This window comes from Chiroxiphia lanceolata, chromosome 2 (genome assembly GCF_009829145.1).
Source record: "Chiroxiphia lanceolata isolate bChiLan1 chromosome 2, bChiLan1.pri, whole genome shotgun sequence".
NCBI classification, from domain to species: domain Eukaryota; kingdom Metazoa; phylum Chordata; class Aves; order Passeriformes; family Pipridae; genus Chiroxiphia; species Chiroxiphia lanceolata.
Genome location: NC_045638.1, coordinates 39,650,811 through 39,667,591, shown reverse-complemented (window position 1 = coordinate 39,667,591; position 16,781 = coordinate 39,650,811). Strand labels below are relative to the sequence as shown.

The window sequence follows — 16,781 nt, the reverse complement described above, 5'->3', positions numbered from 1 at the left end:
AAAAAAAAAAATCAACAAATAGACATAAAAAAATGCTTTAAAATACCCCCTCCACACCTTTCTCTATCCCAGAATACTTTACGCTATATAATCAGAAATGTAAAATGTAGAATGCAAGCAAAATGAGTTTTCTGACAACCTCTCCACTAATAAATCAATTATCTAAGCTATACAGAAACACAATAATATATGGTTAAAGAAATTTGGACACAATTTATAGGACAAAATTATAATACACTAGTCTTCATGGTATACTCACCTTGAATAAACTCTGGCAAGTATTTCTGTTGGAAAACAACCTCGCAAACCCTGTACTTGAAATAGATGTTGAAGAGATTGTTTCTAGCACTGATTATTAAAAGCATAATTATACTATATATTCAGAGCCAAAATAGAAATAGGACATGCAGTGATCCCTTTTTTGAACAAAAATAGAATTAATGTTATTTTGTTAAGAATCCGGGCTCCACTTGTTGTGTGCTAGGCATAAAGCAAAAATTCTACTGTGAATTCACGGTCTCAGGCTCTAATGCTGACTTAATTATTTGTTTCCGGCAAAGGACATTGTACTGGATTTGCCTGCAACAGAGTTAAGTTTCCTCAACATAGTTTGTATAGTGCTATTTTGGATATCTGCTGGAAACTGTTGGTAAACAGGAATGTTTTAGTTGTTGCTGAGCAGCACTTGCACAGAGTCAAGACTTTTTCTGCTTCTCTCCCCACCCCACCAGCGAACAGGTTGGTGTTGGAGTTGGGAGGGAACACACCCAGGACATCTGACCCCAGCTGACCACAGGGATATCCCATAACATATGGTGTCATGCTCAGCATATAAAGCTGCAGGAAGCAGAAGGAAGAGAGAGAGATTTAAAGTGATGATGTTTGTCTTCCCAAGGCACCATTATGGGTCATGGAGCCTGCCCATAGGAAGCGGTGCATGAATCCTCTGCTTTGCTTTGCTTGTGTGCATGGCTTTTGCTTTACCTATCAAACTGTCATCTCTACCCATGACTTGTCTCACTTTTACCCTGATGATTCTCTCCCTATCCCATTGTGGGACAGTGAGCAAGAGGGTGTGTGGAGATGAGCTGCTGGTTGGGGTTAAACCACGGTGGAGAGTAGAATGAGTTTCCCTGTCCTCAATTCTACCCTCATCTGTAGGGTAGAAAGAACCCAGCATATGCTGATGGGTTTTATTCTGATGTCTTATTTTCAGGAGAATCTTTTTCATGGTAATGTTGTTTCTTGAATGCTGTATTGGGTCTGGCTGAGATTGTATTCATTTCCCCATAGTAGCCCGCACAGTGCTGTGCTTTGCATTGGTAGCTAGGAGGGTGCTGATAACACACGGGGTGTTTTGGCTACTGCTGAGCACAGCACCAACACTGTAACATTCCTTCCTCAATCGAGGGCAAGATCCTGGGAGGGGACACAAGCAGGCCAGTTGACCCAAACTGACCAAAGGGATATTCCAGACCATATGATGTCAGCTCAGATATAAAAGCTAAGTCAAGAAGCAGGAAGGCAGGCATTTGTTACCTCCAATGGCTGCCTGCTAAGGAGCATGCTGAAGCCCTGCTTCTTGGAAGTGGCCGACCATCACTGGTGATGAGAAGTAGAGAATAAACCGTGTTATCTTTCACTTCGCTTTTGCACACACAAGCTTTTGCTTTGCTTTTGCTTTAATAAACTGCCTTATCCCAACTCACAGGTTGCTTCCATCTTACTCTCTCCCCTGTCCAGCTGGGAAAGGGAGTGACAGAGTGGCTGGGTAGGAACCTGGCATCTAGCCAAGGTCAACCCACCACAAATGCACTTAAAACTCGAGATAGAATAAGCACAACACATTTCACAGTTACTCTTGTAACTGTTGGCCAGGCCAACATTGACTCAATATTCACACAAACTACAGCTATCTCCAGCAGCATGAGAGACAACAGAGTATGCGCAGCAGTGCTGTCTCTACAGTATGTGCTTTTTTAAGGTTTGGACTCTGGTGCTATCTTTTAACTTTTTTCTTGCTTTCATTTCACCAGTTCCCATAACTGATGAACTCTCAGCTTCATACAATTTTACGAGATCAGACACAAATTCTAAAACTAAGATAAAAATCTGTATACACTCAACCTTCCTTAAAAAAAGGAGATTCATGAAGCATTGCACTGTTATGAACTAAAGGGTTTAAAGTGGGGCATAAAACCGCAGAGTATTACCAAGGAGGCAATACCAACAAAGAGAAACCACAAGGAATATTCTGCTATCATGCACTCTAGCCTAAGGAAGTCTTCTCTGGCTCCAAAAATGGAGTGTGGAACTACTGAAGCCAGGGAAACTGCAATAACCGTAAAGCTAAACATGTACCCAACCCAGGTTACTGTGATCAACACTTTGAGAGAATTGATCTTGGTGCACTGGTGAAAGAACTGATCTTTTTATTGGCTTTTTACTCAGATACAGTCACAATTCACAATGCCTATGGAAATAAATCTTTATAATAAAGAATCATACAATACTGACTTCACTCAATACAGGAAAAACAAGTATCTATTTGAAGCTGTGCCAGTACATTAGTACCAAAGATTTCAATTATTTTTTTTTAACTGAATTGAATAGTACTAAAAAGATATGTATGGAAGGTTCTAGTATCTCTAGTGCATGTTCTACAGTAAAATCCTTAACCAGCTAATGACTCAAGCAGGCTCCCTGTCAGAATGTCACTTGTACCTCCACTTCACTGGTTCAGGAGTATAGACTCCTCCTTCACCAAATTCATGACTGGATAAATGTGTTTTTTTGCAGTATGCTCTCCAGATTGCTGAAGCCAGACTATTTGTAACACTATTTTGGTTATGCTTAAGGACCTTCTGGAAGCTAAGTATGTAAAAATGATTTAGGGAGAAGTCCTATATTATTTTTTTAAAAGCAAGTGTTTTGTCATCTTTTTAAAGTCTTCTGAATGTTATGCTCCTGCTAGAGAAAGATAGCAACTTAGCAGTCATGCATTGCCTGTAGATGTTATTCTTAAGCCTCAGCTCATTACCAGTGACATTTTGTTTGAGGAAATTACCTTTCAAAAGGTTGTAAGATAGAGCTGTCAGCTGTTGTCAGACAGAGGAAGTTGAACAAGTTAGCAAAGTATTCTTGGAATGCTTAAGGGAATAAAAAATTACATCCTAAAATGTTCTTGACATTCACATTTTCTACCTTAGCTTATCTTGAAAATTATCCAGATAGTCATTTCAGCATACTCACCTCAGCTAGGTAAAATTCATCATATTGTCTCTTGAAATTTTCTCCTTTGTAGTAGTTACTAGCAGCAACAATCACATCTACAGCAACCATGCTTAGTATGAACATATGAAACACGGATGACCTCATCATTTTCTGCAAAAGAAAAAGTAAATTTTATCATTGAAATGAGTCAAACCACATGCATTTTAAAGGTTCTTTTACATTGTCAAAACATAATCAGCTATAATAACAGCTATATCTTCTTTATATGACTGTAATTTATTTCTCTTTAAAATACAGTTTAATATATTCCTTCAACTGGTTACATGTGCAAGTTTGGTTTGTTTTTTTTTTGTGTTTGTTTTTTTTTTTTGTTTGTTTTTTTACTTTTCAGTTTTTATTTGCCAACTGACTTCTTACTGAAGGTTTATTACTTAATATGATATCCATTACTTGAGTATGTTTTAAAGGATAAACTGTACTTCTATCTACTCAGTTGGCCCTGGTTAATACTCCTTCATTAGGATTTATTCTTATAAATCTTGTCCAGGAAAAAGTAACATCAATTCTATCTTGTGTATTGCTTTTCCTCAAGAAACACGTGTAATATGGGATTCATCTGATGTCAAACTATTGCCTAAAGTAATAAAACATATAGTAGATATACACATCTGGGTCTATGAGCTATGAAGTATTCACAGATAATTCACGTACTGTGCACTCAATGCTTTATGTCACTGCTGCCACAACCCCACAGGAAGAAAGAGAAATGGAGGCATGGAGCACTGGTCAGGAGTTTATACCCATAAGTTGCCAAAACAGTAGTGATAAGATACATAAGATGTACGTAGAAGTTCAAAGAAGTAACTTCTAAGCCCCCACCACAAAGATTGCGGACTTATGATTTACCCTGAAAACTAACCACAATCCTCATTGGGTCAGCCACAGCTGTTCAGGAAAATAAAACTCAAAATATAGAAGAACTCTGCCTCCTCTCAGCTTTTTCCTAAAGACACTGTATTCCTCTACTGGTTTACGTTCACATAATCACATAGTAAATTAGGTTGAAAGGGATGTCTTGAGATTATCTAGTCTGCTGCTCCTTGTTTAAGCAGAGTCAGCTAGAGCAGGTATTCCAGAATTGTGTCCAGTCAGAGTTTGAGTATCTTGACAGAAGAAGGCTCCACAACCTGCCTGTTCAACCCATTCTACTCGTCGACCACCTTCACAGTGAAAGAGTCTTTTCTTCTGTTTGGATGTTCAAAATTAGACAACTGTCCCAGTGGAAGGCAAATAAGATCACAGAATCTCTGAGATTAGAATCTCAAAGGGCTTCTTGAGATGTTCTTGTCCAATCCCTCTGCTCAAAGCAGTATCACCTAGAGAATGTTGCTCAGGACCACATCCAGTCAGGTTTTGACTATCTTGAATGATGGAAACTCTAACACCTGCCTGGGCATGCTTGTCCTGCATTTTTACAGTGAAATTTTTTTTCATGTTTAATTAGTATTTATTAGTGTTTCAGTTTGTGTCCATTGCTTCTTATCCTACCATTGGATACTGCTCAGAAGAGCCTAGCTCTGTTCTTTACTTCCTCACATCAAGTATCTACTCCTGAGTTTATTATCTCCAGGTTAAACAGTTACAGCTCTCTCAGTATTTCCTCATATGAAAGATGCTCCAGCCCCTTTTCATCCTTGCAGCCCTCTATTAGACTCTCTAAAGAATTCATGCCTCTCGAATTCCACTGGAGTTTTAAGGTAGCTTGCTTAAATTGAAGCTGAATGGAGATAAGCACATATTTGCAAGCCTTTGGCTGATAGGCTTCCCTCGTTTCTTAATATCTGGACTTCTTGTGTGAATTACAGATCGCATCATAGACAGAAGACAGATCAAACACTTCTCATGCAAGCTGGCTTCCTTTTAACCCTAGTGACATGAAATGGTTGCATATTCCAGCCTAGAAAGGGAGGCTCAGAGATAAAGCCTTACATTCAGAAATTGACAGAACAAGCCTGAGTTAATAACAATGTCTAAAGACAGGTAAATCACAAAAATAGTGGCTAAATAAGGTCTTGTTTTTATGTTTAATCCACAAGACAAGCTATAAGAATACAATAAGTAAAGATAGGGCTACTGGCATCCAGCATGCATTTTTTTCAGTGGTGTTATTCAAAACAGGTAACATCCTATCTGCTACATTTTCATTTCACATGAATTCTAACCAGATAGTCTCTCTGCATATTTTACACTGCATTTTTAAAAGTGTCAGAATTTTCTTCATAATAACAAAGTATTCTGTCTCAATTGTGAAAGAACTTGCTAAAAGAAACTAGTAAGTTAGGCTGCAAAATGCACTTATCTCTCCTTTCACAAAAAACAACAAGGAAGCAAAATGGTAATACAGGGAGAATAAAAATGATAAACTGTCTTGGTATACATGTACATACATGCACACTTTCTCATACAGACTGTATCTTTGGACACTGTCGTGATTTAGGAATGACACTTCCCAGTTTAGTGCTCTTATTGAGACTCTTCAAACCCTGCTGCTGCTCACTTGCTCCCCCCATGGCCTTGTGCAGCTTGAGATCATTTCTTCTCATCCTGTAACTTGTCATTTATGAGAAGAGACCAAGCCCCACCTCAGTGCAACCTCTTTTCAGGTAGTTTTAGGGAGCCTCCTTTTCTCCAGGCTAAACAGCCCCAACTCCCTCTGCCACACTTCAAAAGACTTCTGCTACGGCCTCTTCACCAGCTTCCTTGCCTTTCTCTGGACTCATTGCAGCATCTTTTACTCTTCACTAAAATTCAATAAAGCTTCTTGTCCAAGTTGCCTTCCCAATTGAACTAAAAGGAGACTATTTAGCTAACAGAGAGTATTACTTTGGATAACAATTCAACATTAAGGTAATACAGAAGGAGGCTCAGACGACACAAGCTAGGCACAGGCTATGCAAAGGCAGAAACAGCTGGCTGAGGCATCAGATGAAGATGCAGCTGTGATGAGGAACATGAAAAGCACCTAGCTGCTGGCAGAAAGACAGAGAGCACAAAGGGTCAGCAAGGTGGAGGTATCCAAGCAAATACCTCCACCACAAGCACGCAAAAATACTATGCTGAGGAGATCCAAAAAAGAAATTCACTACTTTTAGATCCCAGGACTGTCCAGTTCACAGGGGCCAGATTGGTGTCTTAATTTTTTCTACAGCATGTCAGAATCTAGCTGCTCATTTGGCATGAATGCTGGCATGATAAGCAGTGTCCCGTTGGCCTCTCAGACAGACTGCAATATCCTTAGGAGATCAATCACAGTGCTCTAGCCCACACACTTACCGTGACCAGCTTTCCCCCTACTTTAATCTTAGTTTGCTCTTTCTACATCACAGAATGGTTTAGATGCATCTCTGCTGCAATGTTTGACCATAAGAATTCACCACCTCTTTACGTATATTTGTATTTGGAATGAGGTCTAAGTGAAAGCTGAATTTAGCCCAAAGCACTTGCCCAAGCCTTAAAAATTATTTTGGATCACCGCATCAGCAGTGTGTCATTTGGATTACAGCCCTTTTCAGAGCACACAGTGGTGGAAAATTCTCCACACAAACTTGAAAGAAGAGACATAATGCCAATTTCTGTTCTTGTTTAATTTACTTTTTTCAGGCCTCAGATGTCTGTTTCTTAAACTGTGTAGAAATGAGATGAAAGAAATGTTCTGATGTTGCTGTCAGCCAGTTGCATGGTGGGAAAATTGTATCTAATATTAAATTTGACTTAAGATTACCTATGTTGAAGAAGTCTCAAGTGAAATGCCTTGTTACTGCCATCAAGCAATTACAACAGTGATGAAATTCTTACATTTACTACTAATCACTTGTAATACTGGCAACTGACTTCATGCAGAATACTGATTCTCAGTGTCCACACTACTGTGAAGAATGCGGATGGCAGAGTGCATTAAAGATGCAGTAGCCATAAAAACCAATACCCAAAAAACTGTTAATGATCCAAATTCTTTCACTGTTTGGAAATGTACAAAGAAGCTGAGGATTTGCTTTGTGCCCAGATGGGAATCTCATAACAACAGAAAAGATTTCTAAAATACTACTTATTTATTCAACACTAGGGATGTGCTTGGTGCAGCTGAGGGACTCTGGATGAAAAACTGTATTTAATATCCCAGATTCACCCAAAAGCTCAAGTAAGCAATGGTACTGCAATTGCTGACAGGTGAAAACTACCTGGCTCACTTAGTCTTACAGAGCATTACCATGTATGGCCTAAAGCAGTCTTTAGTCATGCCACGAGTATCAGAATGGGGTACATTACTTCAATACTCCTCCCATGTTCCTGGATGACAGAGGCAGGATGAGTGACATAAATTGCCTTTGCCAGCTCACTGCCCTGGAGAAAATCCACAGCAGCTGCCACCTTACACAGCCAGAGCCACACAGACGCTGGCTCAGGAAAGCAGTGGTCCATGCAAAATGCAGTCACTAAGCAAACTAGAATAACTGAATAAGAAACTACCTTTTCCTAATGCTAAACTGCTTTTGGGGGCTTGATACGTACATCAGGTCACTCCTTGTATCACCATCCTTTATACAGGATTTTTCTTTCAAGTCTGTAATAGATCATGCTTAGTAAGCAAGATGGTAAGTACTGCAAACTTCTAGGGTCCGACAAACTTAATAATGAAAGAACCCATGGGCCATGATACCCTCATATTACTAGCTCAGAACTGACCCAGCTGGTAATGTTCAATATTATCACGTGCAACCTTGAAAGAGGTGTCTTCAAAGGGCTCATTATTACATTTCAGACCCACAGAAATTCAGACTGCATTTGACAAAACTAACACTCTTGGTGGCAATCTAAGAAAACAAAAAAGAGGAAAAATTGGCTTGATAAAAAATTACCTACAAAGCCCTCAAGCTTATTAGTACTGAGCAAGACATGGTGAAGATCTGATATGCAGGAAAGCTTTGCTTATTTTGGCCATTTAGTGTGTGAAAAGCTTAGAGTGCATAATTGTCAAACTGGCAGGGTAGATCTTGAAAGTACCAAATCAATTAAGGAACATGTAAACATCATTTAACTAAAAGACTTTGATAATCACTATATGGGTAAGCAGCTTTTTTGCAGATTTTGATTCTTAAATTACACATCATCACAGAAAAATATAGTTGTATCTGTATTTCTTTATATTTAGATATACTATGTCACTTCATAAACAGAGTATCTCCTCCTTCATGATTTAATGGAATGGCCCTGAAGGCTGCTTACTCCCTTTTCATCTTCACTTGCTTTTGCTCTTTGCCCAAGGAAGCTAGGTCCTGCTAAAGATTCCTGGCAAGTTTCCAGCTATGGCTGTTTAAAGACCTTACGCTGGCTACATGATCATTGTGGTTAAGTTTACACCTATCATTATAATGATGATGTAGATTATTATGTACTTCCTATCTTCACATGCCTATGGGAAGATCATCCTCTCTGTAGCTAGAACAGATTTTGATCTGTTGAAGTTGTTTAGATGTGCACAAAAGAGTTGTGTGATATTATAGAACAGTTATTGCAACTGAAAAAGCTTACATTTGTGCTACTCCATTCTTTTTTACTTATGGGCCTGATGCAGCCAAGCCTCTACCACTGTAATGACACTAGGGTGAATAAAACTCCCAGTTTATTTTCTATGCACAGAACCACCAAAACTTGTGGTGTTACATTCTGTAACAACACTGCAAGTCTTATGGTATCCAATGACTTCTTAAAGTTCCATTAGCTGAAGTTATGTGGGGCATCATAATGCCTTGTTCAGAAGAGCTAACAAGCATAACTCATATTCATAGTAGCATGGAAACACTAGGTCAAATGTAAAAAAAAAAGTATTTTAAGTAAGTTCTCATTCTTTCTAGCCATTTTTTCAGAGCTCAGCCCACGACTGCTAAATACTTATAAAGAGATCATGGGTTTTATAGAGCAGGACAAGTTTAAGGTGTATGCATAAAATTTATACCACTAAGAAAGTAACATGAAGGTCAGTCACTCAGTTTGATGTTGAAAGAAGGATACATAAATGCCTCAGAAATATTATATGTACAAGACTAGAAATAGCAAAACACCCTTGACTTTAGGATTCTATGACACAAGGTTTCTAAGAGTCACTGAGCAAAGATTCAATTGTGGCATAAAGAAAAGGGCAAGTTTTTTTATCCCTATACATGTTTAGTATACTTGTGGTGTTTATTTTGTCCCTTTTCTTTACAAAGTGCTTGAAGGTACCTTGAATATGAAAGACGCTTTAGAAAATCACATTCTATACACTGTTAATCATAGATAATTCATGGAGTGAATAGGATAAATTTGATTTTCTCTTGTTGGTTAATGGCCATCTGAGCAAGTACAAAATTGTGAAATTGCAGGAAATTTTCCCTTTTGTTTGCAGTACATTGCTAGAGCATTTTACAAGCTATGTAACTAATTTTCTATAAACCATTTTGCTTTCAACTTATTTATGACTGCCTGAAAAAGATATGCTTGTAAGGAGAATTTAGCAATTATTTCTCATCTTTGCAATCTGAACATTTCTGAAAAATTATTAAGCATTAACCAGAAATTTTATGGGAACAAGCTTTTTCACATCTTATATTGATGCAGTTATATATCAGTGTGGGACATTAGAAATATAGTAAATCTGACATACCATCTACTGTATTTGAGAGGAACTTCCAGATGCTAGATGAATTCATATAATGTAATTTCATTGAGGAACAAGGCGAAGGGTGAGTTTCTAAAGATGCTAGAAGGGGTGGCTTTTTAGATATTGCAAGAAAACAAGTCAGTACTCATAGCTAAGATGTTACTAACTTTGGTGATGATAGGGGGGCAGTATTGGGCCTTCCAGTACAGGCTGCCTGCCCCAGTGCAATGACAGCAGAGTGATTCTTCACCAATTTTGGCTATAGAGACTTGCTTTAACATTTTTATGATAGCACAGGAAGTTCTTAGGGTAGTGATGTAGTAGAGATCCATGATCCAATGAAAAATCTCCTCAGAAACTTGAGGTTACTTTGAAGATCACCTTAGCTCAGAGAACCTTTGTTATCAGCTCCAGGAGATATATAGATGGTATGGTGATTCAAGGAAGGAAAATGCTCCACAAAAACACAAACATCATAACTCTTGCAAGTTTTAGAATATGCATTTGGAAACATTTCTATAAATGTTATGTGGTTGCAGCAGAGGTGACACTGGCCTGCAGAAATAACAGCATGGTCCTACCTCGAAAACATTCTACTCATTTCACTTTACTTCCCCTTTGCACCTTCCATCTGATCTGATAGCATGCAACCTCAGGTAGGCACTGTACTAACTGTATTTTTACAGGGTCTCCTACTATGTAGCCTCAAAATAGCCTGGAAATGGGACTTATTACTGAAAAATGGCAACATTTCAGGACATGCAAATATGTGCTCTGACAGGTAGCATAAGATTTCCTGCTATCACCACCCTATGTTTTTAAAGCAACAAAACGTCATTTTTCAGGCGACATGATATAGATAAAATCATACAGAAATCAGCAATTTCCAAGTACTATCTTCCAACAGTCTAAATATCTTGTAATATTGAAAATACAGGCAATTTACGAACCTGTCATATTTACATTGACCCTCCTGCCTATTTTGGTCTATAAGTTAAAACTACTTTAAAAAGGCACACCGAATTCTGATCAAAGGAATAAGGTAAAGATAGTAACAAAGGAGGAATGAGAAAATAACACACTTAGGAAGTAAATTCATGGAAGTAAATGATAAAAAGCCTACTGAAGAGAAATGAAAACTTGCATCTTCAGATTTCTTAAAATACCAAAACTTTAAGGCAAAAGTTTCTGTCAGAAATTAGATATATTTTTTTTCCTTACATGCTAGATTTGAAAGCCAAAGTCCTATTTCTGCTATAGGGCTAAAGAATGTGTTGCATATGCCTCTTTCAGACTAGCTGCATCCTGCTAATTCACATTCTGCACAACAGAATAAAGCAGTGCATAACTACACTTCTGTACGCCTCTTACTAACAGGCAGCCCTTTTCTCCTCCCACAAACTTCTAATAGAACAGTCAAAAAGGAAATGGTGACTCTTCTGCCCTAAAATCCATGAAATAATGGCTTATTTGAAACTAAACGATCCTCCTCCTCACCAGTTTATAAATCAGCTAGCACAGATATGTCATTTTCTTTGCAAGAAGATAGAGAAGAAGTAAGCAGCCTTTCAGTGCCTGCAATCCGACTTAGAGAAATGGAGAACAGCTGCTGCAACATAAAAGAAACCTAAAAATACTCCTTAAGTTGTTCATGATAACATAATGCATAGAAATTGTTACCTACCTGTCAGATTTTAGAAACTGTTAGTAAGTATATCATCACCTCAGCAGTAATTTTCTTAAAGCTACATACTATGAAATGCAAACAGAACCCAAATAATATGAATGAAGTTTTAGCTCTTTTTTCTAAACATTGCAACACAGATCAATTCAGAAATATGAGTCAAAATAATTAATGAATAAAAGGTAAAATTAAATAGCCCAAATTAATTTTTGGTATATGTGTAGTGACTTCATCAAAGCTGTAGGGTTGAAGTGGACTCTGTACTTTCTACTAAAATGTGATAAATCGCCAACCGGTTCTATGTGGATTAATATGCTGCCTAGTCCCACAGCAGTTGCAAAATGAAAGTATACAAATTCTTTCCTCTCACAATAAAAAATACTGCAAATCATAAATTGTCAGTGATGTCTTAGCAGCCAATCTAGAACATATGAACTAGTTTAAAATCACAATGCTAAATGCATTTAACCTTAATGCATTTTATATACATTAAAAACGCATTTAGCCTTAATGCGTTTTATATATGTCAAACTTAATGCATTTAACCTGTGGGGGTGACTGAGTACTGGAGCAGATTGCCCAGAGAGGTTGTGGAGTCCTCCCTCACTGGAGACATTCAAGAACCATCTGGATGCAATCCTGTGCAGTGTGCTCTAGGGTGATCCTACTTGAGCAGGGAGGTTGTACCAGATGTCCCACTGTCATTCCTTCCGTCTTACCCATTCTGTGAACCTCAGGTACAGGAAAAGGTATAGACCCAAACACTCCCATCTGGTCACATTATGGATGAACCCACACAAATATATAATTATAAAAATATATATGTATGCACATACATAACAATTTCTATAAATACGCACTTATAGGGTAGGCCAAATTTATAGCCAATTGTTGATGCTGTGCTCAGTCAGTCACCTTATAATGGATTGCACTTGACATTCTTAATCTACATTTTCTAAGTTCTTCTCTGAAAACTTCAGCTGATTCACTATCTGCATTATATATTTACATATTGTTGCTGAACCCTCTAGATATAATCTTCTATTTTATTACATTTCCTATATTTGTATATTTTATTTTGAGAACATGTTAACCACAAAGAAAAAGTAATAATGTTGTGTTACTGTGCAGTGAGACAGCTACATCCCTAATACTAAATCTGTTTGCTATATTTAGAAACTGTCCCCATTTATGAGCTGTAGTACATAATATATTGCTTACTCCTTCAGAAACACATTAAATATTATTTTGACAAACAATTGTTTATTACATGTGCTTCAACTTTCTCCCCAAATTTCAGGGGAGATGAGTAAGAATGAAAAGAATTTGGGACACTACTCATGCTGTAATTTTTTTCCATGCCTTCAAAATTACATAACTTTTACACTTTACAACTCCAGGAACTTCATTTCCAAAAATATAAATGCTGCTTTTAGGAAGACTTTAGGACATATCTTCTAGTTCCTTTGAGTTCATGAGAAAACAACATACAGAGCAATTCAGGATAAACAGAAATTGAGTCTCTCTTTACCCACAACCTCTTGTACAACAACATAGCACCATTTGAATTCTCAACTACCAAGAAAACACTAACAAGCCAATGTTTTAACAGAAAAGAAGAACAAGAAAACAAACAAAAAAAGAGATGCGGAATATTTTTCTTCAGTTTGAAGAAGTGATGGGGAAAAAACAATAAATCCAAATGCTTCAAGGAAGCATTTGCTTGTCTGACATGGAAAGAGCAAAAAAATATGTCCATCTAAATATTTCTGTTCTAACATCAAAATATACATGTGGAAGCATTCAGTTCTATCTTTGGACAACTTGCTGTCAGTATTTCCAAACATCAAGAAAACTTGAAAATGAGCTTCCAAAAAAGCAATTCCTCAAGAAAGGAAACTTTCGTAGGTTTCTTATTACTATCACTATATTTCCTGGAAAAACTCACTAAGACAAACTCTCCTTCATGGAAAAGTTTTATACACATCTAGAGCTTCCTACTTTCTCTAGTATTTATTGCAGCTTTTATCTTAGTACAAGTGATTATTATAATGTGTGCTTTGAAATTCTTTAGGTGGCTGAGCTAAATTTCAGTGCTTTTCACAGCTGTTGTATAGTTCAACTGTTTAACACTTACAGAAGTACTGGATCAGCATTAGAAAAAGTAAGAGTACTTCAATTCTTTGATAATTTCCCTTCTGAACTAAAAACTGCCAAATGTGTGCTTTAAGTCAACTTGCTTAAGACAACTCTAGCAAGAATTAATGAAAACATATTCCTGGGTCAGACTGGGTCATTTGTATCGATTATTGGTTTCTGATTGCAATGCCTTGCCTAACGTAGGACACTAATCTCTTAGTTACTGTTATGTACTGCTTAGGAACATGGTGTACAGTCCAGTTCAGACCAGCAACAGCTACCTCCTTTGAAATGCTTTTGCTCCTGCTCCTGCTCTACTTTGGTGTGCTGCATGAGAAAACAAAAACTTCACTTTTGGGAGAGGTTTTTATGGCAGGAAATTGGCAATTTAATGAATCCGGAACACAGTTGATATGCCTGAAAACATGTATGTGTATCTGCTTCACACTAAAACGGCTTAATCTAGTCAGGTGTGTAATAGGAACAGAAAGAACATACCGACAGTGGTATGTTCAGAAAACCCTCTTTAGACAAAAAGTTTTTCTAAAATGAGTTACTCAGCTATATAAATAAATATCAAAAATTTCAATGGAATTTCCACCTTTAGATTAGAACGGTTTTTCCTTGTATTTCCTTGTGTATTTAATTAGCACACCCTCAGATTCCTGATTTACATATAAAAGCAGAGATTACTTTGAAATATATCAATGCTCCATTAAAGAAGTGATCAGATGAATAATTAGAAGAAAAAATACTTTTTACCACTTGGACTCAAAACCTACTTTCTAGTAAGTGGCTTCCAATCAAAAAATTAAACACACAGAAGAGAATCATAAGAGTATTTCTCCCTAACTTAAATAGCGCTGGAAACTGCTGACAACTTAGGCTCTACTGCCTTGAGTAAGGGATAACAAGCTAATCAGAGATTTTGATTGCCATTAATTCAGAGGGCAAGGGGTAGTGATTGCCTGTATAGGGGGGTACAGTTCAATTTTTTTGGCTGCTTTCACCACTACAGCTTCATAGAGCTGTGTTGGCTTTTGCTCATCTATAGCCAGCAAATTAAAAGAGCGGTTCAGTTCCGAGTAGAGTTGATTTGCAACACTGACAGCTTTAACACCACCTAAATAGAGTTGCTTCACTGAATGTTGCTAGAGATGGATGGGATTACACAAAATAAATGGCTTGATCAAGCAGTAAAGACACACAGGTAATGTGTGATTTGGATGAAAATTGTAAATTTTGGGGCATATCCTCAATACTGAAGAGTGACATGGATAGAGAGAAATTGATTAGTAAGCGAGAGGAAAGAAAATACAATTTTCCTTTCCTACAAATTCCTGAACTCCTAAAATGCTCTTCTCCCTATAACCCATCCTTTCAAAAATTATTCCCATATGACCTTCCTGAATTTTCACTTCAGAAACACTTACCTGATGGAAAGCACATGGGAAGGGAATTAAGAAATCTTATGTTCAGCAGGGGGGGAACAGAAAAGCAGAACAAGAGCAAAGGAGAAAAAAAGGTTTAGTACTAGGCTGAACTTGTTAGAGTATTTGACAGAACTATGGGTGGCAATCATAGGGAATTGCTGTTCCTGGATTATGAAAACTCATTCAAGGGCAAGGATTTGTATGAGCCTCACTTCTAACTCCTGCTCTTCAACTGGTGAGCGCACTGTTTGCCTAAAAACGTAGAACATTAAATCAAGCTGGGAAATTAGAAGAAAGAAAATTAAATAAAATAAGGAGGCAGGTTAAAAGTTTGCCATCAGCACATACTCAGATGTTTTTAAAAGTTTAATTAATAAAAAATCTATAATTGTGATTTGATTTTGTTATATGCTAAATCAAAATGAAGCAGTTAATTAGTAAACCAGATCTCTTCTGGTCTGTATGGCAAGAGTTTCTATTGAAGTGAACTTCAAAGGATTTATTTAAAAATATGAGCATCAAACATTTTTTGAACAACAAGGAATATCCTTTGATAAAAAAATGCTGTTGTCCTATATTTGTAATATATAATTCTTATTTGATAATTCTCATGGGATTATAAGGTATCCCATAAGACTTTAGAAAAGAAGAAGGGTCCTGTAATTAAATGATAAAACAAACTAATAACATGTCTGACAATATTGGTCCAAGTTCTGCAAATTTAGATGTTTTCTCATTTGCAAATCATTCAGCTTATTTTAGTTTTCCAAAGAAGATCTATAGCACTTTTAAAAACTGTCACATTAATATATATCATTAAGTAACATTTCCATTTATAGTAATTCCTGAAAAACTGGAAAATACAGACATTCCAGCTATTTTATGTGATAGTTTATATGATTTTGATTATATCAAGTATGAAGAAATTTGCCTTTAATGAAAACCATCTCTTTACTTATGGCCACTGAACACACCCAAAACTGAAGCACTGTTTGCAAGAGATCATGAGATATACAATCTCAGTGTATTTTTATCTGTACAAATTCTTTAGGGGGAACTGCTATCACTGACACACTGCAGAACACTGAATTAACATGTTCTACTAAATATCAGTGAAGTAGGACCTCTTTAGACCTGTATGTCCAATTTTCAATTTTGACTAACTAGGTTTATTTTCAGCAGATGCAGTTTTGTGTGTCTATAAACTTGAATGTGGCCTCCAATTACTTCTCATTATGATCACGATGGGGTTTTAAAGCTACATGAAGAGTAGAGCTTACTGAGAATCCATACCACAATACGTTATTCAGTATTGCATTGTGAATTCAACTTGAACATTTAAATGACCCAAGGTTTTGAGCTATCATCAATGACTATCTTAAAATTACATGAATCATCTCCTGTTGACGTCTCTTACTTCTGATTATAAATGTCTAAGGTGATCAACTCCCATCAGTATATCTATTTGCCAGATTCATAAGAAGGTCAAATAAATTCCATTCCTTCTATGCCTATGTCTGTACAACTCCACCTATGCATAAATATCTATTCTTGCCCTCATTCCCACCCCTAAGGCTTTCAAGTATTTTTAAAA

The 16,781-nt window shown here is 37.0% G+C and overlaps 1 protein-coding gene across 5 annotated transcripts in view; it reads right to left on the bottom strand.

Annotated features, from left to right (window-relative positions):
- The window catches only part of NALCN (sodium leak channel, non-selective), a 221,913-nt gene that overhangs the window by 112,229 nt on the left and 92,903 nt on the right, over positions 1–16,781 (bottom strand). For all 5 annotated transcript variants that reach the window (XM_032678968.1, XM_032678967.1, XM_032678969.1 and 2 more), the window contains one exon: positions 3,253–3,384. In XM_032678968.1, the coding sequence (XP_032534859.1) occupies positions 3,253–3,384 (132 nt within the window). The remainder of the gene's footprint in view (positions 1–3,252; positions 3,385–16,781) is intronic.